Raw genomic sequence first — 27,222 nt, 5'->3', positions numbered from 1 at the left:
AGAACACTTACTCTAAATTCTTGACATGGATTAGAGGATGTATATATTTAAGATTAACTTGAAACTTATCTCATTACAGATCCCATATTCCAACATCATCGAGAAGAATCAAACATCATTGGATCATCTCTGGGCAGTCCTGTTTCAGAAGACTCAAAAGATGTTGAGGATTTGGTAAACTGTCATTAGGTAATTCTTAGAAACAGGTAGTTCAGGCAAAGAAGCCACACTGTTAATTACAACATCTCCAAAGAAATAGGAGCAACCCCCAAGAGGCTTAATTTACCATTCCTCTGGCTTTTAAATAGCTACAGTGCTCAAGCCACATACAGTGTTGCTGCTATGACTTTTTACCTCCTTTAAATATATCATCTGAGGTCTAGTCTTATGACAGTGTAGCTGAGTGGAGCACTGGGGTCTCTCTTAACTGTAGAGATCCTAGTGATCAGTGTTACTTGTCAGCGGGGAATTTCATTCACTTTAGCTGAGAGAAGTTTAAAATCACCAAAGCTTAACTACTGTTTTAAAAGCAGTAATATTCATCTCTAAAGATCAGACATGGCACTCTATCCAGTCTCAAATAGGCCTGTTTATATTTCAGAGAAGCTACATCACCATGGTCTAGAGCTTACCAGTGACCTTCTCCACAAAGCTTATCTTCTAAGTAGTTTGAGACTTGGGGTGTGGTGGTTACTTTTGGTTTACCCATTGCTGGCAGTGGGAGCTGATTTAGGCTGGGCGAAGAGGAAAGCATTAAGAGATTAAGAGAATTCACTACAGGCTTCTTTGTTTTAATATGGATGAGAATAGGAAGACAAAATTCATGAGAAGCTAGTTTTCACCCCCTCAGAACCCACTGTCATCAGTTTACAGAGTTAGCACTTTGAAGTAAAACTAAATGGGAAAGGAAGTAAAGTTGCCTATCCTATGCCATGACCTTTTATTACATGTCTTGCTATGTAAGTTACCCAGGAAATAGTTGAGGAGAGGATCAGAGTTTGCCGTTCACTTAGTGCATTAACTGATGGGGGTTTGATATAACTTCTCCCTCTCAGGCAATTTAAAAAAACAAAATTTGCTTCTGTAATGAAAGGAAACAAATCAAGAGTCATTCCTATACCAGAGAAGGTTAAGCCAAAATTAGCCTCTAGGGCTTTAATGAATATGACCCCTATAGAAAAGTCAAAAAAAACTTGTATAAATTATTTTATTTATTATTGTAATTAGATTTACACAATCAAAGTTGTCTTTTCACCGTCTTGTGTTTTTTGTTAACGTGAAATTGTAGTTATAAGCAAAAGTTGGTTGCCTAGGGAACAATAATTGTATATTCAGTTTAACAGAAATAAAAGAGTATTTGTCTTAAAATGCAAGGTTGTTTGTTGCATAGCCTTTCACCATGCAATTACATTATAAAAAATTTTAATTTCAAAAGTGAAAATGACTTGTGCTGTTTGAGCTTTAAGGGGGAATGTTTAAGTGCAACATCAGCTCCTTAAAGAAAAAGCAAAGGATCTAGGATATGTCTCCCCTGCAAGAGGGAATTTAGATTTACAATTAACATGAAAATCATGTATCAGACTTATGCAGGAGATTGTTCAGCATACCTTATCCAGTTCTTATTCAAGTCCAAATATATAGCTTTGAAGAGACCTGGTAAGTATTTCTCCTTGGCAGACTCACTTTCCCACATCATGGAAGTACAAATTCGCACATATACATAACATGATGATAGAAAATAAGATATAGTAAATAAGGTTTCTAAATTTCGGTTCTAAGTCTCCTTGTCGATACCAGTAGATCTAAAAGAAGAAGAATTAAATAAAAGTTTAAGTAATAGCACTGGGCTGAATATTAAAAATTTAAAATACAACTAATTCTTTTCCACTGTGACCAATTTTATCCATATATACTTTTTCCCCCTGAATTTTGAGACTAATGCAGCCAGAATTTTATTCTTATTCTTTATAATTCAAGTGGTACCAACTGAGTTTCCATATCCAAGACCATACTTTATTCTTGCATTCTCAGTTAACCTTGTTCAATGTTTAAACCAAGAGTCCACAGTCATTTGGCAGGTCATCCAAGAACAGATATTTTAAATATATTTGAGTAAAACGTACAGCTCTTTTAGGTACTGGAAGGGAGGACAACTTTTTAACTTATTCAAACTGCCAACAAAACTAGGGCTTTACACGTGCATATATTTGGTTTCAACTAGATCAATGTCAGTCACTTCTGGCTTTCGGCTGGGAGTGAGAGGAGAGCATTTTCCCAAGGCTCTCAAAGTGGGATGGGCCAATTCTTTCCTCAGGAATATAGCAGAGTCAGTGAGTTTGAATCTGGGAAATGTCCTCTGGTTTAACTTTAACTCAGATAAGCCCATTATTATGATTTAAACCTTATGTGAGTCAGAACAATTATCTTTAAGAGTTTACTGCTTTAATTCTGCCTCTCCTCAAGGGAAATGAAAACAACAGCCAGCTAATGAAATGACCGAACACTTGGCAAATACCCAACTGGGAGTCCACCACCATCTTTATTTCTTTACCTAAAAGAACGGCTTCTTTGTAGTAAAACTGAACATTCTTGTGACAAAGGTACAACTGTAGCCTTAGGTTTCCAGAGATTTTGGTGTTAATTACTTTCATTTGGGGAGATAAAGCTCAAAGATTAAAACAAACTAGTTTTGTAATTATTAGAAACAGAGGAGTAATGGCATTTCCCAAAGCCTGTTGGGCTTTGTATGTAGTTCTTGAAGGAAGATGAATTAAATACATCACATCAAATCTTTGGCGACCTAAGTCTTTTTTTTGTTTGTTTGCTATCAAGGGAGCGGAGTTTCCTTTTAGGGTTACAAGGTTACAACTCTGGGATTTAGGAGATAAATAAACTCAGATTCAAAAAAACCCTGCAATTTAACATTGAGAATTGTGACATGCTTTGGGGGAGAGGGGTGGCATATAATTAGAGACACCCTTTTATACAGATTGTCTACCAGAGCTGGGAGTTCTGCCCTAGGCACCTTCAGCCCTCAAGGATACTGAATTTAAATTCTAAATAGTACTCACAAGTATGCAGGCAGTAATACTACTCAAAGAGATGCAGACAGCAAAAAATATATTCAGCGGTTTTGGAGGTAGTTGAGGGAAAACAAAAGCACTGATCAGCGTTACCTGTATGAAGAGAAATTATGTCAGGCCTCAGGAGTAATTCCCAGACTTGGTTAGACCGGCATTTAGGCAATGTAATAGGATAAAATGCTTCACATTGTTAAATGATATCTACCACCACGTTTGCCTTCTGGAATGTTAATATTTAATAAAATATTAAAATACCTTCAATTGTGTTATTTCTTTTAGTACTTCTACTTAACCTTCCTAACCTTTTCCTCCATTATGAGAGGAGACAAACCACCACAGAACAGTAAAACTAGCCAACCTCAAAATAACCTCTTTATCAAAGATTAGATAGCATTTAAACCTCATCCCCAGGATTAACGACTATACTGAAAAGTTCTAAACTTTTTGTTATTTTGAATACTCCAGCAAAAAAATATAACCAAAACTGTTTTTGCTTAACATGAAGAATTCTAAAAAATAGGTTTCTAATATCCTATAGTTCTGTTTCTACCTTAGATATAACATTTTACCCATTCTTTTTATTAAGAAGTCATAGAGACAAACTTCACTAAAACTTATATTTAATGAAAATGTGCCAAAGAAATGTCATTCTCAGACCGGGAAATGTAGCTTTGTTTTATTTTATTGTGATAGCACCAAGCTGTAGTACACAGGATGAAAAATTAAAATCTTTTGAAACCAAAGGATAATGAACATGCTTCAAGAACCAAATAAAAGTAAAGGCCTGAGCAGAAATGGGGAAATTGGGTTATGTACAGAAGAGAGTTACTGGCAGCCACTGACATAGTACAGATTTACTAGGCAAACCCAGAAAACCAAGTTATTTGATTTGTGCTATTTCACCTTCAACCAGGGGGTGAGAGTGGAAATCAATTAGCTACTCCACTTACCAAGTGCAGTTTTGTTTAAGTGTCAACAAAATTGAAAGCATTACTTTAACTATGATTGGAATATTCCACTTGCTCATGTACTGGCCCCTTCTAATTTTTTTTTTTTTTTTTTTTTTGGAGAGTTGATTGAACCACAATATTAAGGTTTTCAAAACTTTGGCTAAGAGCCTGGGTGAGACACAAAGATACTTACTAGAATCAACAAGGATGTTAAGCTGCCAACAACTAAATTGATGATTCGATCCTGAAAGAGAAAAGAGTTTTTGAGCCATATGATAAACCCATGGCACTTTAGAAAGATACAGTGCAAGGCATTATGGTGTTTTAGAATGGAGGAACCAGGATCCTGCCCCTCTGAGCTTCACACAAACAACGGCCAGAAGGGCAGAGTGTACTGAGCCACCGGAGTAGAGAACGTATTTGGGGAAGATGGACAACTAACTGGAGAAGTCTGTTTTTTATTTGGCTGCACCAGGTCTCTTAGTTGTGGCATACATGATCTTCGTTGCGGCACGTGGGCTCTCTTTGTTGCAGCATGTGGGACTAGTTCCCTGACCGGAGATCGAACCTGGGGCTCCCTACACTGGGAGCGCGGAGTCTTAACCATGGACCACTAGGGAAGTCCCTGGAGAAGGTTTCTTGAAGGGACAGGACATTTTTACATTAGGGCCTTTTGAAGACTGGGAAGGCCTGGATGGGGAAGGGAGGCTTACAGATAATCCACAAGCTGCTGGAACAGTACTAGCAGAAGCAAAGGGACAGGGGCACGGGATGGCCAGCCGAGAGCCTTGGTGAAAACAGTAAGAAACCAGGCTTAGATGACGTCAAGTGCCATCGTGAGCTTGGACCTATTTGTGATACAGCTTAAGTGTCCTTGCTTAATGTAATCTAAAAGTAAACGCAACGTAGAATCATCTGAATGAGGAGCCTGGGGTTCTACCCTTCGAGATTGCTTGTTACTCCCATCCCTACCCCAACCAACTCCAAAGAATGGTTTGAAAAACTGATCTGATCCAATCCTGATTTTACAGGTTAAGGTAAATTTAGGTCCAGTGAGTGTTGTTAAATTATTTGCCTAAAATCATACAGCAAGTTAGAAGCAACTCTGAAATAGGATATCTAAATCAGGGTCACTGGCTAGATGGTTTCAGTTACAGGAACTGAAAAGTTAAAGTATTAGTAATATAAAAATAGTAGTAGTATATACTAATAATGTATAATGTGTATTAGGTTGATAGAACTTATTTACAGAGCTTACAGAATAAGGTGGTAAGGGTTTAACACCTGATGAGGAAACACTACCTTATGGCCAATGAGAATATCAGGTAATCTTAGTTCTGAAAAGTCAAAGCTGAAGTCTTTCAAGAATCAGTCTTAAAGACTGTTTTGGCAACGTCTGAGCAAAGAATAGCAGGATACAGAATATGAGCAGCCAGAAAACAAAAGCTCAGAGACGGGAAGGGCACAGGAACCTGCATTCCCAAGTTCTCTGCTTCTAAAGGTAAGAATCCAAAGAAGAGCCAGGCAGGCAAAGCTGGGAGGGAAGAGTGAAGCAAAGCCACGTGTATCTGGTGTCCCTGACCTCACCAGGGATAAACCACACTCCAGACCAAGGCCACTGCAATTCAAATGTTACACAGCACAAAGGAAGCTGAACTACTCCAGCCACACCCTTACTAAACTTGAGGTCTTATCACCACGTCAGCTAGATAAGACAACACAGCAGACACAAGAGTGTGAAACTAGGACCATGTGTTAGGCAAGAGACCCAGGGACAAATCACTGATCACTGTTAACTTATTCCCACACAAGACATGTGTATTTAACATAAAATGTGTTAACGGACAACCCATTTATGAGAAACCCATTGTTTCTGCCTTGTGAAAAAGTTTCAACTCAACTCTTCTGGTCTGTTCTAAGAAGTCAAGAGTATTTGCTCCCATCTCCTTATGAGCTCCAGGTATTGGCAACAGTCTGTAAAGGTGTGCGCATACCTCACAAGAGCTCTTACCAATAGAAAGAGGCCAGTGAAGAGGTTCAGGTGAGAGGGAGCCAACATGAATCACTATTCTCCAAATGGTACAGCAAGTTTGCCAACCAGGATCGAAATGGGGAGGGGAGAGGGGTATAATGGTGAACAGATGGTGCCTACGCCAAAAGCTTTTGTATACCTTCTAAAAAATCCTGGGGTGAAATGATACTATGACTATTTTACAGGTGGCCACACAGGCTCCAGGAAATAGCTTGCCCCAAATCTCAGTACCAATAAGTGATGGAAACAGGATTCAATGCAACAGCAGATTCCATGTATACTTCTCAGGGAAACAGCAGCCTAGCATGCTAACTGCTGGTCTAGACAAAGAGATCAAGTTGCAAAGAGCACCCCCATTAGCAAAGTACTACAGTAAAGTGTTTACCTTTCAGGAATGAAGACTTCCTCGTAAGTGGTTGTTTTAGACTGTTGAACTTATCCATGGAAGGCTAACTGGTTTCAATCATTTATGAAAATATATCTAATCTTTAATGAATACTTCGCTGCTTGCCTTCTAGACAGTCCACTGTCTAGAATCCCAAATCATCTTCATGAATATCAGGTATTCTACTGTTAAGATACAGTCTCTCTGGGACTCCCAAGATGGGACAAACTATTTAGAAGACGGCAGAACTGCTTCTCACAGGGTCTCCTTTCTCCAAGCCAAGGCCTTGGCTTTAGGCCTTCTGCTGTTGAAGTAACCAGGAATCCAGACCAAAGAAATAGCAGAGTTAACTCTGGAAGGCCTCCTACTTCCTTCTAAACGCTTGCTACGCAGAGTGGTCTGTGGCCCAGCAGCACCGGCACCACATGAGAGCCTGTAAAAAATGCAGAACCTTGGGCCTTGCCCCAGATCTACTGAATCAGAATCTACATTTTAACAAGAGCCTCACATGATCTGTGTGCACATTTAAATTTGTGAAGCACTGCTCTAAAGTTTAGAGTCGAAGCTAAACCATTTTGAATACTGCTAAGTTCAAATCACAAAGTGGAGACCCCTCTCCAGGCCCAGAGCTGTTTCTTCAGGGCTTTAGCAGCTCCCCCTGCTTCCAGTCTCCAAAGGTAGAATAATAGAGAATAATTAAATCGCCCGTTGATTAGCATTTCAAAGGGCAATGTTAGAGCTAATATGCTCCAAGTCAGAATCAGAGTTATCTCCATATCAGAAGCTAGTTTCTATTAACTCAGTTACTCTATGTCTCACAAAAACTAGCTGTCTCCTCCCGTTTTATTATTGCCCTATTTCCATCTAACAAAACCATTCTCCCTACCAGAGCTTTACACTTTGTACTGCTTATTCTCACTCCCTAAGGAAGTCCAGCAGGACCAGAATCAGCCTTAATGTTTTTTTGTTTTTTGTTTTTGCGGTACGCGGGCCTCTCACTGTTGTGGCCTCTCCCGTTGCGGAGCACAGGCTCCGGACGTGCAGGCTCAGCGGCCATGGCTCACGGGCCCAGCGCTCCGCAGCATGTGGGATCTTCCCGTACTGGGGCACGAACCTGTGTCCCCCGCATCGGCAGGCGGACTCTCAACCACTGCGCCACCAAGGAAGCCCCAGCCTTAATCTTCATCCGCAGAGATGACAGGACAGGGAATTCGCTGTCTTCCTACAGACATCGACTCAGCAACAGGCTGAGAAACAGTCTTACCTCACGTACATGGATTTATGTATGTGAGCACTTGAACATACATACACAAACATATATAGCTTCGAGAGGGACTCAGCATACATTACCTCTTAAGGCATTTATTTATTCAGTTAAACATTATCTCAATTATCTCAGTAAAGCTGAAAAAAAATTATCTACTATATCCCAGATGCAAATACAACCGCAAATAAAACCATCTCTACCCTCCAGAAGTTCACACAACGCAGAGCGAAAGCGGGCACGAAGGATGTTACAAAAAAAGAAGCTGCGAGGGAAAGGGCTGGGATGCGATGCACAGGTGGAGAGAGCAGCCTGAGCCCAAGAGGCGCGTCTTTGTCTTCCTTTGAAATGGGGAAGGAGAAAACGATGGTTGTGCCTACAATGTGTCTGTACCTGGGATGAGAGGTTAACTCTGTGAAGCAGTAAGGAATACGTTATCTCCATTTACCAATGAGTAACTGGGTTCAGTCAGACCAATTTGCCCAAGGTCATACAGCCAGATAATGGCTAAAGTCTCCTATTCAATGCTCTTTGCAAAAGTGAGCAGTTCAAAAGGTCTAAGAATCCTTAGACTAATACATATGGGCCCGGAAATGAGAGTTAGGAGACCAAGGTTCTCATCTCACTGACTAGCTAGGTGACTTCAAAAGGATCCCTGAACCCATCTGGATCTATCACATGAGAGGACTGGGCTGATATCTGGTCCTGTCCAGTTTTAACAATTTATGGCTCTGGATCATCAGCTTCAGGCGGCACCTGGGCCAGAGCAGACCTATTCTCCAGCAATCAAAAGGCACAGGAGCCCCCCGAGATTGCTTGGTCAGCCATTAACCAGCACCCTGATACAAAACAAATCTCCAAATTCATTTCAAATGCTCCGGTGGTTAATGGTGGTTCTGGGAACATCCCAAATACCCCAAAGCTGGCATCTGTCCTCAGCAACCAGGAAAAACCCCGGCTCTGGACAGCCTGGAACACTAACAGGTAAAAGCACGCTTCCATTTCCACAGTCATTTGTTTCGCCTGCTTCCAAAACGGACCTAAAGCTTGGGCTATCACAGCAAAACCCTAACCCACTCAAGCAACAGTAAAAAGAGCATGGCAGGGCTTCCCTGGTGGCGCAGTGGTTGACAGTCCGCCTGCCGATGCAGGGGACGTGGGTTCGTGCCCCGGTCCGGGAAGATCCCACATGCCGTGGAGCGGCTGGGCCCGTGAGCCATGGCCGCTGAGCCTGCGCGTCCGGAGCCTGTGCTCTACAACGGGAGAGGCCACAACAGTGAGAGGCCCGCGTACCGCAAAAAAAAAAAAAAAAAAAAAAAAAGAGCATGGCAAAATTCCTAAAGGGATCTGGGGACTAGAAAGAAGGAGTAAAAGGATTTACAAGGAAAAGTCTGAGTAAAGAAAACTTTTCTAAGTTCAAATGTTAGTACTAAGATTCCTGGCAGCCAAGAAGGAAGTACAATGGGTTTCAAAGCTCTCACTAATGACAGTAAGCGCACTGCATCATTAGAACAGGCAAACTTCTCCTGGATCTAAGAAGAGTTTGTTGCACGGGTCTAGGCAAATTCTGGGAGGCAGAAAGTGCAGCTACTTCATACATAATTGCTTCTTATATTGACACGTAAAAATAGCTGAAGGCATAATGTCCCCAAAAGAGTGAGACGCGGGCTGAGAAGTGGGATGGCTGAAATGCCACACACCCAATTTAACTGCTCATCCTTCAGAGCGCAGCCCAGACATCGCCTCCACTGTAAACCCTTTCTGGACAGCTTCCTTGGGCACTCCTCAGGACGGGAGATGCCCCTGCCTCAGGGCTCCCGGGTCACGTGGCCCAGACTTTACACTTACGGAGTCACTGGCTGTCTCCTCCATTAGGACTGGAAGTTAATTAACCGTGGGGGAAGGCAGCCGGGAGGCTGGCACGCTGCCGGCCGGTGCTCTGAGAATGATGCTTAAGTAACAGAAACATAAATGGAAGTGACCGACGGCATTTTCCTTAGAGCGCCTCTTACCAGGAGAGGCTACTCACCACTCATCCGGGGCCTGACTTGTCAGAAATCTCAGCTTCTGGTCAGAAGACAGCTTGGCCTCACTGGTCCAGGACAGACACGCAACACCACTGCAGAAGCCACAGCCTGGCCCTGCAGCCCAAGAGGCCAAGCCCTCACGGTGCTTCCCGGGCCAATGGCCCCATGGTAATACCAGGAGTAAACCATGGGCACCTCCAGGTCGGGGTTTCCCGAACCTGAGGACAGAAGCCCAGCCACTCATTGCCACAGCAGCAAGCACTAGTTTCAGAGGCACGACAGCAACTCCCGCCCAGGAGCCAGTCCTTCCGCAGGGCTGCTCAGCACTCCCACGGAGAAGCTATGCAAAACAGAAAGCTCCTTGCGGGAAAGGAAAACCCTGCATGGACAACACCACGAGAAAATTCCCTTACACGCCCTGGAGGGAGGGGTGGGGTGGGGGAAGACTGAGAATTCCGGTTTTGTGTTACTTCCACCTTCCTCTGCGACTCCATCAAAGTCCTCAGACAACATCACAGGCAGCCCTACAGACCCCATCCCTCCCCAAGTGCACTCCGGGTCAATCTTCACCCTCCGCACCTTCGAGTTCTCCGTCAGCCACCCCACCACCCCCTGAAACCCGTTCCATCTGAGCAAAGTACTTCCTGGTCCACACACAAGAGTTCTCCCGTGCCCTGGACTTCCCCTGCTGCCTCTGCCTCTCAACTTTCTCCCCAACAGAGCCTGTGCCACCCACATACTCATCCCAGGGTCACTGGGCCAGGAAGGAGTCGGGGTGGGGGGGGGTGGGCAAGGCATTTCCTGCTCCCCAGGCCAGAATGAGATGGCAGTTTCAATAATATCCTCTGCTATGGTCTGAAAGTTTGTATCCCTCCAAAACTGCTAGTTGAAATCCTAATGGCTAATGTTGACAACAGTAGGAGGTGGGGCCTTTGGGAGGTATGTAGGTCATGAGAGTGGAGCCCTCACAAGTGGGATTAGTGCCCTTATAAAAGAGGATCCAGAGAGCTCCCTACCCCTTCCACCAGGTGAGGACACAAACAGAAGTCTACAACCCAGAAGAAGGCCCTCATCCAACCATGCTGGCATTCTGACTTGGGACTTCTAGAACTGAAAGAAAGAAATGTTTGTTGTTTGTAAGTCACTCAGTCTGTGTGGTATTCTGTTACAGCAGTCCAGACAGACAAAAACATCCTCTATTTTTAAGATGTATGTCCCTGGCAGTCTCATGCCAACTTCTTCCCTTCCTCTTCTCAGCAAGCTCAATTATTTCAGCACCCGTTTGGCCAAATCCCTCTCCTCCAACCGTCTCCTCCACTGCCCCTGAGCCTGGTCTTCCTCGGCATCCACTGACTACATCATTCCCAATCTGTCACACCAAAGACCTAACCTGACCATGGAGTCGGCAGTTTCAGCAACGCCCAGAGCCTCTCTGGTGGATGTGTTCATCTGCTCTTGATGCTTTGAAAACCCAGTCCCGAGTCACTCCCAAACCCTCAGCCACTTCCAGGCTCTGGTGCTAAGTCTTGCTGTGAAGCCTTTCAACTATCCTACCTGTTAACTGCCAGTTTACTTGTCTGTCTCCTCCTCCACACTGTAAGGCCTGGGAGGCTGAGGGCCATGTCCTCCTTGTTCACTGCTGGGTTCTGGGCCACTGCCCATGACTGCAACCCAGCCCAATGCTGCACTCTCCAAGCTGTGTACCCCACAAGGCCTGTGCCCACCCAGAGGCAGGAGCACCTCTGTCTCACTCAGACAAAGCCAAGCCATGTGGCTGTGGGAGCTGCCACTACCCAGAGTGGAGAGACTTCTGAATCTACAAAGGTGCCACTGTACCAAGGGGTGGGGAGACACCAGACATTTCCTTCTGCCAACCCTCTAATATTCCCAGCATATATAAGATATTCAAATATTAGCTGAAAAAACAAACTAACTGTGTTACTACAAATTCATGTATTCAGCTGGGCTTTCACTGTATTTTCATGGCCTTTTATTTTGAGTTGACTTTCGCAGTTGCTCTCCAGGAAGTGGTTTGAAGCTCCACCTCCACTCAGGTTCCCAGTCTCACTCTTGAAGCCTGTCCGTCAGCAGACATCTTTACAAAAAAAAAAAAAAAAAAAAAAAGATGCTGAGAAAAAGAAGAACTCCCCCCGCCCCCCATTTCCACTCCTTCCAGCCTGAAGAGGACCGGAGGGCAGCCTGTTCCTCTGCCAATCCTGCACCCATTCCCTGGCCTTATTAGTTATCTCTGTCCTCATATCTATGCTGAATCTCTCCCTCATGGAGTCCATCTCTGGCCCCCAAATCTCAACCCCTCCAACATCAGAACAGCCTTCCCTCCATCCTGCTTCCCACCTTGATGTTTGGCATCTATTCTCCACCCTTTTTACATGCTTAGTATAAGGAAGTTAGGAACGAAATATAACAGGGTAAATGAAGAGTGACCAGAGTGGAGCTGGGGGCTATTTTTAAAAAGAAGGTCAAGGAATCCTCCTGTTTGAGCGGGGACCTTTTAAAGAAAAAGGAACAAGACATGCAAGGATCTAGGAGAAGTGTACTGCAAACAAGGCAGTGCAGCAAGTGCAAAGGCCCTGAGGCAGGAGTGAGCTCGGAAACTGGAAGACAAAGTAGGCTAGGATGACTGAAGCTAGTAAGGAAAAGAAAGGGAAGAGCAAGGATTTGTGTAGTGCCTTTCTATCCTCCTTGTAGTACATATATGCTCCATGAGAAAAGATGCCCTCTCCAGCATACGGCACATGTCCCAGGATGCAGTACACACACAATTAAGCATTGAATCAAAGCACACATACATGCACACTCAACAACCAACAGCCTCCAGAAGACAACTATACTTAGCACAGCACTCAAGGCTCCTCCCCCGGCCCAGGCTTTCCTCTGACCATCCCTCCCAAGTTCTAGAGTCTGCTTGCAATGGAACACTCACAGTTCCCTCCCCCTTCCCGGCACTTTCCTGCTCCCACCTCTTCAACACAGTTGGACCTCCTGCTTGGGATTCCCGGTCACCTCCTCCTGTCAAATCTTACTCCTGATTCTGGGTCTAAAAATCAAAAGCAGTCTGACCTGATGTCCCCAGTAGAATTATCCCCTTCCTCCACGCTCCCTGGCACTTTGCTCCTCCTTTCATTAAAGGGCTCGACCCCATGTTCATCTTCCTTGTGCACAAGATCTTCAGGTCCCTGAAGACAGTGATTATCTTCTCTTGTGAGGGAAAGAGAAGAAAGGCAATCCAATCAGCATGTAGTAAACATACAAGGAGGGGACTTCCCTGGTGGCGCAATGGTTAAGTATCCACCTGCCAATGCAGGGGACACGGGTTCGAGCCCTGCTCCGGGAAGATCCCACATGCCGCGAAGCAACTAGGCCCGTGAGCCACAACTACTGAGCCCGCAAGCCACAACTACTGAGCCCACATGCCACAACTACTGAAGTCCGCGCGCCTAGAGCCCGTGCTCCGCAAGAAGAGAAGCCACCACAGTGAGAAGCCCATGCACCGCAATGAAGAGTAGCCCCCGCCTGCTGCAACTAGAGAAAGCCCGCGCGCAGCAACGGAGACCCAATGCAGCCGAAAGAGAAAGAAAGAAATTTATTAAAAAAAAAAAAAAAAGTGATTTTCCTTTTCTTCTTCCAAGTCCCAGGGGAAAACGTCTTGTCAGGAAAGCTCTGGAAATGGCCCAGTCAGCAGCCTAAGGGACAGCTGTCTTGGGACGGACACAGTGAGAGGACGTGACACATGGGAGGAGGTTTGGGCCCCTCGGAAGCAAGAAACCTCAGGCCTTGCCAGGGGGTCTCCTCAGTTCCCCCAGAGCTGCGTGGCCCTCAACAGGCAGGAGCTTCTCCCCAACACCGTGGCCGGAGGCAGCCCTGGAGACAGTGTCCCCAGGGTGAAGCAAGGAGACAGCTGACTCTGCGAATGGCGAGCCCGGGTCACGGGGCTGCTGTCCTGAGGCTTCGCAGAGAACCCTGGGAGTAGCGGCACGTGAGAAAAGCTTATGAGACTCACACACACCCATACTCGCCCACTCTCATGCTCTGAGCTCTCAAATGCACCAGGGCCTCCACGGCTGCCTGTAGCTCTGAACACCGACCTCTCCCTCGGGTCCCTCCAGAGAAGGTACATGTATGGACACTTTGAAACATTTCCCTTATTTCACAGATTCACGTTCTGAAGCATCTTGCAGTTGTGAATATTTCTGTCATACCCATCCTGCCAGATTCTCCTCCCCACAGGAGCAGAACACTTGAAATATATTATTCACAGTTAGGCATACTTGAAATAGATTATTTTCATTGAAGCATCACTTAGGGAAATGAGATCACAGTAAAAATACAAAATAAACCTACTCCACATGTTTAAGGACCAAAACGATCCCTAGAGTCGGTAGCACAGGAAGTGCCGGATCTTTATGTGCTCCGACCTTCAGAACTGGGAGGCCCAGAGCAAGGGCTAGGACGTCAGGAGCCTGGCAGACCTGATTTACATCTATTCTCCCACCACATGCCTGCTTGTGGCCTTGGGGAAGTCACTTAACTCTGAAGCCGAAGTTTCCATATTTGTACAAATAAATCCATATTTGTACAACGGTCGAACACGCAGGGTTGCTGTTAGGAATCGGAGATAATACACGTAAAGCCCTAGAACAGACTGCCATTTAGCGGAGTCAGTAAACGGCTGCTCACGTTAGTATTATTTCTACCTCATCTATTGGGGCATCTTACCAACAAGATTAGGTCCTCAGAGATGAGTGGGACCCAGACCCTCTCCCAGACCCTGGCCCCCATTTCTAGGGGCCACATTCCATCATCCCCATAGGGACACTCAAGTTTGTCAACCCACGTTGTCCTTATGGCAGTGCAGAAAATATGGTCATTATACCTACACGTGAATTATGGACTGACCCCAAGAAAAAGAAATGACTCAATTTAGTAGACCCAGTCTATTACCACAGAGCTGCAGAAACCTTGTCTACGGAGGGAAAAACTCAGCAGACCACCAGCTTCTGCGAGGCCAGGGCTCAGTTTAAGTTTTCTAAACAGTACTGTGTTATGTTTACGGCCTCTTTGCTGAAGCTCAGCCAGGACAGGAGAGAGTGATGCCCTTAACTGCACGAGAGCGTGAAGCACCCCTTCCTGTTTTGGTACCCAGCGCTCCGGGTTTTTGAACACGAGCCCCCACCTTCTAGTGATGGTTTAGAATGTCCCAAGAAAGCAGGTTACTTTTTAGTGATGCTAGATGCTCACTTCACTTAAAATTTAATATAACTAAGAATCTAACAAAAAAGAAGCAGACTCACAGAGAACAAACTAGTGGTTACCAGTGGGGAGAGGGAAGCGGGGAGGGGCAAGATAAGGGCAGGGGATAAAGAGGCACAAACTTTTAGGTATAAAATAAGCTACAAAGATATATTGTACAACATGCGGAATATAGCAAATATTTTGTAATAACTATAAATGGACTGTAACCTTTAAAAATTGTAAATCTCTTTACTGTACACCTGTAACCTACAAAATATTGCACATCAAGTATACTTCAATTTAAAAAAAACTTAATATATATAAAATCCAGAACTAGGTAAGGCACTGTGCCGAGTGCTAGAAACGCTGGAGCAATAAGGCAACTGGCTCCTACCCTCAAGGAGCTTAGACTCTGGCCGGGGAGGCAAGATCTATACAAATCCCTCACAGCACAAGGAGTAAATACCAGGAGACGTCTCTGACCACCAGGGTCGTAGGAGAGAAGCACGGATGCAGACTGGGTCGTGAGGGAGGTTCGAAGGTGGGAAATTAGACCGGGCAGGATTCCGATATGTGGGGAAGAGAGGGTGCTACAGCAAGGAGAAGAGCATTTGCCAAGAGCAGGGAGGCAGCTCAGGCAAGGGATCCATGGAGAGGTGCCAGTCTGGACTGGGCATCCACAGAGCAATGGTGAAGACCAGGGACGTCAGCCTCCCTATTCGCCAGCATCCTCTGAAGAGCCTTCTCAAAATACGAACGCCTGAGTGCAACCCCCTGAGATCCCCAGTCCTTTGGTCTAGGGGTGGGGGAGGAAAAGACTTACTAGAGCAGGAAAGAAGAAAGTCCTGGCGTCTATCAGCCTGCACCGTTTCTCCAGCACGAGAAATGGCAACTAAAAGTGGTTTGGCCGCCTGGATGAGAGGCAAGGGGACAACAGATCCGATCCCCTGGGCGACTAGCTCTGCTCTGAGGGAGACAGGTGTTGTGCTCAGAGAATCACCCAGAAGCTGTGTCAAGAGGCTGGAAGCCCGCACCCCTCGGAGGACAGCCTTTGGGGCCCTGGGCAGGCGGAGGGGCGGCAGGCAGACACAACAATCCTAACCACAGCTTTGTTCTTAATGAAGCAACAACCCTCACCTCCAAACGGAAAAAGGCAAGAAGTAGCATTCTCATCTTACACTACTACTTGCAGAAGCCAAATGCTCCAATTCTGAATGGTCTGAATTCGACTACACGTCATCAAAAGACCTTGATTTTCACTGTTTTTGTTTATTTGCTTTTTTTTTTGCAGGGAGAGGAGGAAAGGATCAGGAAAGTGCTTTAGAACATGGAACTTTCGCCTTTGGAACCAAACATCTGAGCCTCGGGACCCACTAACTTGCTCCCTACACGGAAGGTCCCCCTCTGTTATCTGACTCCAGTGTATGCACCTTCCTCCAATGTCACTCACTTTTCTTACATCACATCCAAGTAGAAATAAAGGGGCAAGAACGGTCACCACCCTTCTCAGAGGATGAATCACTTATTATTAGTGAAAATCAATAGAAGAGGCTGGTCCAGGAACCGGCTTACACTACATTCCAAGGAATGAAGTACTCCCCCCTCGCCCATTCGCAGTAGCTGTTAGATACCGGTTTGCCCTCTTCCCCACAGAGAACCATCCTGCCTCTCCCCGCTAGGTTCACCAATCCACTGGCTGAAACTGATTTCGGATGATTCCGCAGCCAGCCAGCGAATCAAGAAATCAAGATCGACTCACAAGCCCTGAGGATAACTTAAAGCCTTTCCATTACCCAGAAAGAAAGATGGCCCAAAGGAAATTTTAAAGGCAGGCTGGACAAGAGAGGGGGTAATACCTCCAGGTTAGAGTTCATACTAGGAAGGGAGGAGCAGGGGATAGGTTCCTAGAGTGACATTTCCCGAAGCGGGTTCTGTGGACACTCAGCTCAGGCCTGCTGAGGCTGAGGGGGGTGCAAGGTAAGAACGGAGTAAGGCACTGACTGTGCCAGTGACAAAAGGCCAGCCACCGAAACAGCACAGGAAGTAGTACTCGCCCTCCCTCTCCAGCCACGGTCTCAGTGAACATTAGCACATTTTAAAGGTGCTGAGAAGTCCCGCAACAAAGAAAAATGTTTCACGATCGTGACTATACAACCACCGTGACTGATAATTCACTCGCTTTAGAACTGCACTACCCAACACGGGAGTACCAGCTGTATGTGCACTGAGCACCTGAAGTAGCTAGTCCAAACTGAGATGGGCTGTAAGTGAAAATACACGCTGCATTTCAAAGGCTTAGTGCGAAAAAAAGGATGGAAAATTATCTCCACTTTTCATATTGAGTACATATTGAAATGATAGTATTTTAGATGTACGGAATTAAGCATATTATTAAAATTAACTGCATCTCTTTATACTTTGTAAATATATGGCTACTAGGACATTGAAAATCACATACATGGCTCATCTTATATTTCTACTGGGTCGCGCTCCTTCAGAAAGTGCTAAGCAACAGCACATGCTCAGAAACCTCAGATACACTGTATTATCGTGGCATTTGTGCCACATTTGTTTTCACCCTGAAAGAGATGTGTTACATCCCAGAACTGGGGATGGAATAAAAACAGACGAAGAAAGCATCTGGACATTCTGACCAGGCTTGATGTGACAGCCCACCTAGCAATATGTGATTCCAAAGGTATCAAGGAACGACTATCCTTCCTCTCCTGGTCTATTATCCCTTAGATGTTTACGTAACAACAGAAAACTGTTTTGCTTTACCTTTCGCTCCAAGGCTGTATCTGTAAAGTTATTCCTAAACATCACGCTAAAGACTGAATAAATCTGGAGTTTGGTATCCTTCAGGGACTGCCCACGAGGGTGCTGCTCCAGGCCCACTGGGTTGTGTATCTCTATAGCAGATGCTAGTATCTTTCACTCACTCCATGATTTTGGGCAAACCACTTCACCTCCTTCCTGTGGAAGGGCCAAGTATGTGAACGTCCACAGGGCCTTCTGGACAATGTGACCCAGACAGTGTAAGTCACCTCACCATTTACTATCCTAGTCAACTCGTGAAACATCACCAGAGGAGAACCAGTTGTGTGACTCAACACGTAGCCTGCTTTGTAGTGCAGCTCCCCTGCTTGTGAAACAGCAGTAACAACACCCACCTCACAGAAGAACTGGGTGATCAAACAAGGGAACGCTGAATGCAGAGCACGCTGCCCGGCACTGAGGAAACACAACTTCCCTCCAGACTCTGCTCCGTGCACTTCAGTCATCTTGGCCATAGAGGGAGAGGCTGGCCCTAAACCTCTCGTCCTTTCTAGGCTTAAAATTAACAGGCTATCTCTGGTCAGTTGTTAAAAGGCAAATAAGATTACTAAAAGCTCAGAAGACCTGTCAGAATAGGACAGGAAGTGGGCTTTCCCTTTCTGGATTCTCTTTCTCAGAGGCGAAAGCACGTTGGGAGCACACACATGCAGGGGCCAGTGAAGGGTTTCCCAGGGTCCCGGGAAAGCCTCCCTGCTCTGGCAGTGACTGCCCTCCAGTGGAATGGCTCCACTGTAACGTGTCCTATCCTTTCACTATTGAGGTCCCATCCCTGTGCGCTGCCCACGCAGGTCCTCAAAATCATTTGCTGTCATTGAAGACAGATGCCTCGGGCTTCCCTGGTGGCACAGTGGTTAAGAATCCGCCTGGCAATGCAGGGGACACGGGTTCAAGCCCTGGTCCGGGAAGACACCACATGCCGTGGAGCAACTAAGCCCGTGCGCCACAACTACTGAGCCTGCGCTCTAGAGCCCATGAGCCACAACTACTGAAGCCCGCGTGCCTAGAGCCCGTGATCCCCAACAAGAGTAGCCACCGCAGTGAGAAGCCCGCGCACCGCAACAAAGAGTAGCCCCACTCGCCGCAACTAGAGAACGCCCGTGCACAACAATGAAGACCCAACACGGCCAAAAATAAATAAATTAAAATAAATTAAAACAAAAAATAAAGACAGACGCCTCTCCTTCCTCGGATACAGCATCTCAATTTATACAAACCATGATGCTTCTTCCTATCCTCAGACCAGAAGTCTCTCTGCTTTCTCCATTCTGTACAATTTCTGTATGTCCAATCATTCTGTCAGCCCCACAGAGGAAACTCAAGGAAGCAATTCTGAGAGATCTGGAAATATATATTATTCTTATTTTTTTTCCCTCTGAGTAGCTGATTCTACTGTTATGACGCCTAAAATTGCCTAAGTAATGCTAGAGGTGTATGCTCTTGGATTAAATAAATCTGCAATAAACAGAGATACATTTGGAATAGTCAATTTCTTGGATGGGTTTCAAATAGATCATAGGCAACAGGGAAACTTACAGTCATTGACTATTTAGGCCCAAGTGAGTCAGAAACATCAATATTTCTAAGTGTCTCTATAAATCAACAAGTCCCTTATGGAGTCATCTACCTCAGTATTCAGGGATCAAAGGAGGTCAGAGGTCTGCATCACCCAGAACCCCAACCCGTGCACCAAGGTATGTAGAGGAGACACTGAACTTCTTGGCTCTCAGGACAGTTGGGCAGCCAGATGCCCTGGGTCCGACCCCTTCAAGCAGCTAGCTGCCTCCATTCTCCAGGCCCCAAATCCTCTCCTAATCAAACCCCAATTTAGGGGCATCCATATCTGAAAGCCGAAGGCTACCAGACACTCTGAATGTAGAATCCATCCTCTAAGATCTTCCCCAAGCTTCCCAAAGTGACCACTTTCTCCCTGGTACCCCAACATGCCCCCTCTACCCCCTCTCATAGCACAGATCCAACTGCATCACGTTTGTTCACATATTTCCCCCATCTACCTGGGTTCCTCAGACGCCCCAGGGTCTATCACATAATGCTCAATAATGTTAGCTGACGGGAACTCCCTGGAGGTCCAGTGGTTAGGACTTGGCACTTTCACTGCTGAGGGACCGGGTTCAATCCCTGGTGGGGAACTAAGATCCCACAAGCCGTGCGGCCAAAAAAACTTAAATTAAATTTTTAAAAAATAATAAAATGTCAGGGACTTCTCTGGTGCTGCAGTGGTTAAGAATCTGCCTGCCAATGCAGGGGACATGGGTTCGATCCCTGGTCCAGGAAGATCCCACATGTCGCGGAGCAACGGAGCCCGTGAGCCACAACTACTGAGCCTGCGCTCTAGAGCCCGCGAGCCACAACCACTGAGCCCGCGTGCTGCAACTACTGAAGTCTGCGTGCCTAGAGCCCAAGCTCTGCAACAAGAGAAGCCACCGCAAGGAGAAGCCCGGGCACCACAATGAAGCCCGGGCACCACAATGCCCCCGCTCGTCGCAACTAGAGAAAGCCCACGCGCAGCAACGAAGACCCAGCGCAGCCAAAAATAAATAAAATAAAATAAATTCTAAAAAGTAAGTAAATAAAAAATGTTAGCAGAAACAGGAATATCTATTGGACCAGAGCCGTGCTTCTCAAAAGCAGGTGTCTGTGGGCTGGGAATATGCAAAGTCACAGGAAAAACAAGGAGCAACTTCTTAGACATAAAGCTTAAAACATTTTCTTATAAAGTCCCTTTGAGAAGAGAAAGCAAAATCCACATGGAGTTAAAAAAAAGAAATAAAGTAGTATTCTCCTGGCAGGCTGGCAGCTTCCAAATTCAGGGTCATGCCCCAGGCTGTCGGGTGTACAAGTTCCCTATCCTTTCTGCTAAAGAGGTCCCTGACTAAGCTGAGAAACCCAAGAAGCTCTGGACTCCATATGTGCCCTACTTTCTGAGAGGCTGAAAGTACTTTGTCAAGGGTCAAAGATCACCAATGCCACTTTCTAGGTAAAAAAAAAAAACCAAACAAAACAGGCTAATCTTGCCCAAACGGCTCAGAAAGTTAATGCTGGGGACGGGAAAAGAGCTCTCTTCAATTACTGGCCCAGGACATCACATGAATAAGCTTGTAAGAAGACATTATACTTTTTAAAAGCCTAAAATAATGTACTACTAGCTTGTTTGGGCCTGAGACACTTTGATCACTTCCTGGAATAGAGTCCCATCAAAGAAACCCTCATTTCACGCCTCTTCTCTTTTTCTCTGCTCGGCTGCCTCAGCAGTAAACTCTTAAGGGCTCTAGATAAACACGAAACAGAAGCACCTCTCTTGGGCTCTTACGGAAGCCTCAGGTGCACACCTGAAGCCTCTTGAAGGTCAGCACTCCAGCTGGACCAGCGGATGTGCAAACACCATGACCACCTGGCCTTGGGGAAGAGGGCTTTCACACTCCCGTTTCGGACCCCCCGCAGCCCAGAACTTTCTGAACTTTTCTCCACTACCAGCCTTCAAGGCTCTTGGCCAGCCCTGTCCCAAAGAGGAAGCCGAGGGGCAGCGCAAGTACCTTGAGAGGAATGAAATGGGGTTGAAGGCACTTTCTTGCTACAAGGGCCTTCAGGGGCCGCAGAAGGACCCAGCAGGGCTCCGGGTCGGGAGGGAGCGGGGAAGGGGAGGTACGGACAGACACACAAACACAAGCACCCAGGCCCCGAGTCCCGGGCCGCACTCACCTTGGCCGACGTCTCTCCGAACAGAGGTCTGTTGTCGAGCCCACTGGTGCCGTAGGTCCTGGTGGAAAAGTCCTCCATTTTAGGGTTTCTTCACTGTCCCGAAGCCACTCAAAGCCGAGCCAGCATTGCCTCCCGAAGTCCCGGATCTACGACTCGCGGCGCCGCCGGTCACCGAGCGCTCATAGCCGAAGCCCAAGGGGGCCGGAGTCCCGGCGGCGGGGGTGGACGCTCAGACCCACGGGACGAGGCCGCTCCGCCCGAGCCCCGCTCCCCTCATCTTGAACAGCTGCCGCAGGAAGTGAATAGAATCAAACACAGCGTGGCCGCCCCGCCCGGCGGCTCCCGCTTCCCCAAATCTCAGCGCCCGGGCCGCAGGGCTCGCGCTGCAGCTCACGGAGCAAATCGGCTTCCCCGGAGCTCCCCGCTTCCCCGCCCTCGCCACTCCTCTCTGTGACACGGTCATTTCTCGTGCTTTCTAAATGTTCTGGTGATCCCTTCACTATCGGGGCGGGGGGGGGGGCGAAGTTTTCCTGGAAGAAGGCATTACCAGCCCTCTGCACCGCTCCACCCCTCTCGCCCCAGTGGCCAGCGGCAAGAAGTGAAGCCGCCGGAGCAGAGCCGAGCGCTCCGCGCGCCCCTCCCACAGCGCTCTGGGATCAGGTCGCGGCGGCGCCGAGCGACTCGGATTCCCGCTCAGGTGTTGCCTGTACGCGAGGGCCGGCGCGCCTCCCGCAACTCCCCTGGAGCTGTCGGGGCAGTAGGAGGGGATCCCGCCTCGGCCCGGCACTGGCCGACCACCCTCCCGGAAGCGCCCCGCGCCCGCAGGCCAAACCTCGGCGTCCCCAGCCGCCCGCTCGCTGGGGAGTCCTGGTCGCACTAGGGAGCACGGGTCCCGGTCCACGCCGACGCCGGGAGGCGGAGCAGAGACTCCGGGGGCGTCGCGGAGCGAAAGACTTTCCGGGCTGGCAGAGAGCGGGCACGCCGGCCGGGCAGTGCGCGCCGGGTCCCCGGGCCGCTCCCCGGTCGGGACCCGCTGCCACCGTCGCAAACCGACTCGGCCCGCCCAGGCCACGTCACGGCCGAGGCCGCCAATCCCGCGTGCCGAGGCGTCGCATTGGCTGCGGGGCTTTATTTCTAGAGGTGCCAGTTTATTCCCCGCTGGGCGGCCGATCTCCTGCGCTCCTTGTTTCTCAGCCTCTTAGTAATTAGCGCCTGCGCGACCCACGTGGGCTGAGCACGTTTCGGAAGATAGCCTTGCAGTGGGCTGAAACTTGTTAAAAACAACCAGCCTGCTTTAACCCAGTCTTTGCACCACTAGCACGGAAAGGGGGTCGTTGATAAATATGGTTTAGGGTTGTTTGTATGTTTGTCCTGTGTTAGGGAACCTATGTCCTGGACAGTGACGGTCGGGAGGTAATACGTGCTTAGGTATGTCTTGGACTTGTCCACTCATCCTGCTGCTGCTGCTGCTGATTAAGCATATATATGCAGCCACAGAGAACCAACCCGTCGTTATGTCAGCCTCTTCGGGTTTGAGAACGTGGAGAACCGGAGGTGGACAGGCCCCCTAGGCAACATAGCGTCACTCTACATTTGGGATCATTTATAAGTATTAGGAAACGAATGCAACCACGCTAGGTACCCTGGACACTACGGCTCCTACACTGAAGAAAGCTGTGACTACATTTGTTTGCAAGGAGAGCCCGTGTTGCAACATTGTAGCCCTGTGACACTTAGAATCCAAGCAAAGATTCCACGTGGTCCCTCTAGAGTTTGGGACAAAGGATTAGGACAAGGGACGGACTAAGAGCCACAGAGCTACAGATGTGAAATTTGCAACACTGAGTAGAACTGGGCATGGTGCCTATCTGATCTACCAGTACTTTATAAATCATCTTCTCTTTGTTCAGGACTTTTTGTTCTAAGAGGAATGCTACGCAATCTTGCACCCAGTTCCATTAGAAGTTAGACCCAATAAAGAATTTTAAGTCACTCACATGCTACCACATTCATTCAACAAATACTTCTGAGAACCCGCTCTGTACCAGGCAACCACCAGACAGGGTAATACAGTAATCAAGAGACAGTCAAGATCATATTGTTGAGGCTGGAGTGCAGATAGAGACACGTGATTACAGTGTAGAGAGAGGAGGAGGTACAGTGGAGTGACTAATAGCACAAGCTTTGAGGTTGATCATATCTGCCCTCAAACCCTGATACCACCATCTACAAGCAATGTGATCTTGGGAAAGTTACCTAACATCTAAACTCTCTTGAGCTCCTTCCTATGTAAAAAGTGAAGATAATAAAAAATGGAACTAGAATATCTAACTTCAACCTTTTTTTTTTTTAATAATCTAATAGAGAATATTTCAGACACCTGGCAAGTAAGTATCCAAATGGTAGTTGTCATCAATGGTGACGAGTGCTGTGATCTGGACACTAGGGGTGCTATGGAGATATATGGGAGGGCACCCACCAGATTCAGGTGGCAGGGAAAGCTTGTTGGAGGAGCCTTCTAAATCAAGACCCCCAAAGAAAAGCATTTGTTAGCCAAGGTGAGGAGGAGAGTCAAGAAGACAGGCCAGAGAGGCTAGATATTCATGTAGGGTGTATTTGAGAAGGAAGGTTGAGTCAGGAATAGTGACCGTCTCGCTCAAGAGCTGCTTATTCTCTTGTCTCATCAATTTCCTGTGCCTCTGTTTCATTGCTTTTCCTAAAAACCAGTTTCCTCATGACTACTACTCACCCCACACTATAACATACCAGTGGCTTTAGTTTGTTTTTGGTGCTAAACTCGGGAAAAATGGATCTTATCACTCCAGTGCCCACCAGTGCTTAGTGGGTGTAGTCTCTATCTTTGAGTTCAGATTCTCACGAGAAATTTCAATTGACTGAGTTCAGATGATGGACTGATTTCAAGTTGCATGAGGTCTTCCACCCCGAACAGCCAACAGGTGGGACCAAGTAGAACATATTTTCTAGGGACCACCCCCTTGAGGAGGGTAGGATAGAAGATGGTTTAAATAAAGAGAGTATGTATGTATCAAGTCAATGATAGGATTATCCAGTGTCTTGCTGCTCATGGTATGGTTCCTGGACCACAAGCATGGCATCACCTGGTAACTTCTTAGAAATGCAGAGCCACCCCAGATCTACTAAATCACAATCTGCATTTTAATAAGATCTCCAGGGGATTCGTACACAGATTGAAACGTGAAAAGTGCTTCTTTCTTATGCCTCTATGTTTACAAACTGGGCCACAGGCCACATAGCTGACCCTCCCAATAACTATCCCTTCTTATTTCTTGATCTGCATTGTGCTTCAGCCACTCATTCCAATGCAAATTCTGGACTTTGGCAACACCCATGTTTGAAATAAGCCCAGATACACCATTTAGTGAGCCTTCTCCTGCAATCCTTTGAAATCTTTCACTCCTGGTCAATATACCAGTCCTTTGGTCACTTTAGTGTCTCTGATCCTTTGGTCTCTTGACTTTTTCTCAGTGGATCTAGTCTCCCACTTTCACTTTCTTCCAGCTTAGATTCCGTGTTCTATCGCTGCAATTGATCTTTTGATATCTTCAGTTCCCTTGTCCCATTTATTTTACCACACCTGGGCAGAAAGTCCCCTGAGATATTAATCCTTCTGCTTTCTGAACACCTATGGCCAGGTGTCTAGCATGGCTGCAGGGGAAAAAAATCATAAATGCCCCCTAATTAGAGTAATTTAGATTTAAGGCAGTCAACCTCAACTGTGCCCTTAGAACCATCTAGAAATCCTGTGTTGCCTGGACAACTCTCTTTTGTGTTGTCTACTCTCCCTGACCCTCAGCAGATGACTAAGCTGCCTACTTCACAGGGAAGAAACCAAAGCCATCCCACGAGAATTTCCTCAACTTCCCAGCAAACCTACACGTTCACCTCTGTCTACCCTCTTCTACTCCTCCTTCCGTCCAATGAGAATGGAAGAAATGCCTGTCTTTCTCTCGTGTTTTACATCCCATTCCATTCCACAGTCATAGGGGTCTCACTGTTATGATTATATTTTTTCTGTGAAAAGCATTTAAACATGCTCAGTTTCAATCGTGTTAAAACAAACAAGCAAAAACCTTGCATGAAACCTGTGTCTCCCTCTGGCTACCACACGCCTTCTCCACACCCTCCTGGAATTCTTGGTTGCCTTGGTAGCCGTCTTACCCATCCCCCTCTCACTTGACAGCAAAGCCTACCTCTCATTGTAAAGGGAAAGTACGCCAGATGTTCACTTGTAGCTGGGGGAGGGGAATGTGAGTTTTAGGGCCAGTGAGTCATTAGGGCAAATCTGCTGGGGGCTTTTAGGAAGGTTTCCTCCCTGATAAAAGGAGAGAGGCACGTGAAGAGAGCTATCCCTCTAGACAATGTCATGTGATGATGTATTTAGAGTTGCTTCTACCGTGTTATGACCATGAAGGGCAGCCAAGAGTATCCCAGAGAAACCAACTAGAATCTTAACTGTGAACCGCCCACTTCTGGGCTTCTTGTATGTGGGAGGTGTGTGTGTGTGTGTGTGTGTGTGTGTGTGTGTGTTGAATGGGAGTGTCTCTATTGTCTAAGTCATTTTTGTTTGGGGATTCCCATGCTCACAGCTGAAAGCATACTGACACATTTTTAAAGCCAAACTTTCTGTGAAAAGATCCATCGAGATTGTATCCACTTCCTTCCCTCCTGCCTTTGCCTCAATCACTGAAATCTGGTGCAGCAGCACTGCTTCCCCGGTGTTCTTTCATGAAGGTTCCCATGGGGACTTTATTGCTGAATCCACTGGACCCTTTTCAGGCCTCCTCCTATCTGGCCTCTCGGCAGCACTTTGCATTTTAAAATTCTGGAAATAGCCTTTACTATAGCTCTTCTGCTCTTCCTCTGCATGTCTCTTAAATATTATCTCCCAGGGCTCTGTCCTTAGCCTTTTTCTCTTCTCACTACATGTTTTGCAAGGGCCAGTTCACATATATCCATGGCTTCAATTTATATCTCTATGCTAATGACACACAAGCCTATACGAATGGACTTCGGCAATTTGTCAGGAAATAGATAATTTATGAAGAAAGCCACTTTTGAAGTTAAATAACTCCTTCATTTCAGGTATGATTTAACCATGTTTCTCCTCTTTCATTGTCTCTACAGTAAAGCTCTCCTAAAGAAGAGTGCCTCTCAATTCCAGCTGGACGTTAAAATACTTAGGATTTTCAAATACCCTGATGCTTGGGGCCACACCCCAGGCCAATTATATCAGAATCTCTGGAGATGAGACTCAGCACCAGTATTTTTTAAAGCTCTCCAGATGATTCTGGTGTGCAGCTAAGTAGAGAATCACGGTTTAAGAACAGAGTATTGGGCTCAGAATCTGGGCCTGGGTTTCACTGTGGGTCCTTACTATATTATCTGACAAGTCAATAGTATAGCCTGTAGAGTTGACAGACCTTGGTTTGAATCCTGGCATGATTTTTTTTTTAATTATTAACCAATTCTATTTCCTGGGAATTGTTAATGGACTTTGCCAGTGACATTTACATAATTGGTGAATTGGTTTGAGAAGGAGCTTCACTTGAGGGGTCATTGGCAGTCATAACATCAGGTCCAAGGATTCTAAGTAAATAGAATAGATGCATGATTTTGAGCCAAGTTACTTAA

The 27,222-nt window shown here is 46.5% G+C and overlaps 2 protein-coding genes across 3 annotated transcripts in view; one reads left to right on the top strand and one right to left on the bottom strand.

Annotated features, from left to right (window-relative positions):
• The window catches only part of DMTF1 (cyclin D binding myb like transcription factor 1), a 42,868-nt gene extending 42,652 nt beyond the window's left edge, over window positions 1-216 (top strand). The window contains exon 20 of the mRNA XM_082661550.1: window positions 80-216. Within this exon, the coding sequence (XP_082517676.1) occupies window positions 80-189 (110 nt within the window). The 3' untranslated portion in view covers window positions 190-216. The remainder of the gene's footprint in view (window positions 1-79) is intronic.
• On the bottom strand, window positions 214-22,569 carry TMEM243 (transmembrane protein 243). Of its 2 annotated transcripts, XM_082661552.1 has the most exons (5): window positions 22,382-22,569; window positions 21,550-21,835; window positions 4,227-4,277; window positions 3,072-3,176; window positions 214-1,802 (listed from the first exon to the last, which is right to left on the bottom strand). In XM_082661552.1, the coding sequence occupies exons 2-5, from the start codon at window positions 21,625-21,627 to the stop codon at window positions 1,680-1,682; spliced, it is 357 nt and encodes a 118-aa protein (XP_082517678.1). In that variant the 5' UTR covers window positions 21,628-21,835; window positions 22,382-22,569; the 3' UTR covers window positions 214-1,679. The 2 variants fall into 2 exon arrangements, with proteins under 2 accessions (XP_082517678.1, XP_082517677.1); XM_082661551.1 differs by lacking the exon at window positions 22,382-22,569 and having other exon boundaries at window positions 21,550-21,998.
• Window positions 22,570-27,222: the final 4,653 nt, after the last annotated feature.

The sequence above is a fragment of the Grampus griseus genome (assembly GCF_964374135.1).
Source record: "Grampus griseus genome assembly, chromosome: 9".
NCBI lineage: Eukaryota > Metazoa > Chordata > Mammalia > Artiodactyla > Delphinidae > Grampus > Grampus griseus.
Note: the sequence above shows the minus strand (reverse complement) of the source record. Positions and strands in the feature narration are given on the sequence as shown.

Excerpts from the sequence above, each read along its gene's own strand:
- TMEM243 (XM_082661552.1), bottom strand. The coding sequence starts at position 21,627 with ATGGAGGACTTTTCCACCAGGACCTACGGCACCAGTGGGCTCGACAAC. Across the intron at positions 3,177-4,226 it reads TAACATCCTTGTTGATTCTA|GTAACGCTGATCAGTGCTTT; the intron begins GTAAGTATCTTT and ends CTCTTCATACAG. Across the intron at positions 1,803-3,071 it reads GTATTACTGCCTGCATACTT|ATCTACTGGTATCGACAAGG; the intron begins GTGAGTACTATT and ends TTCTTCTTTTAG.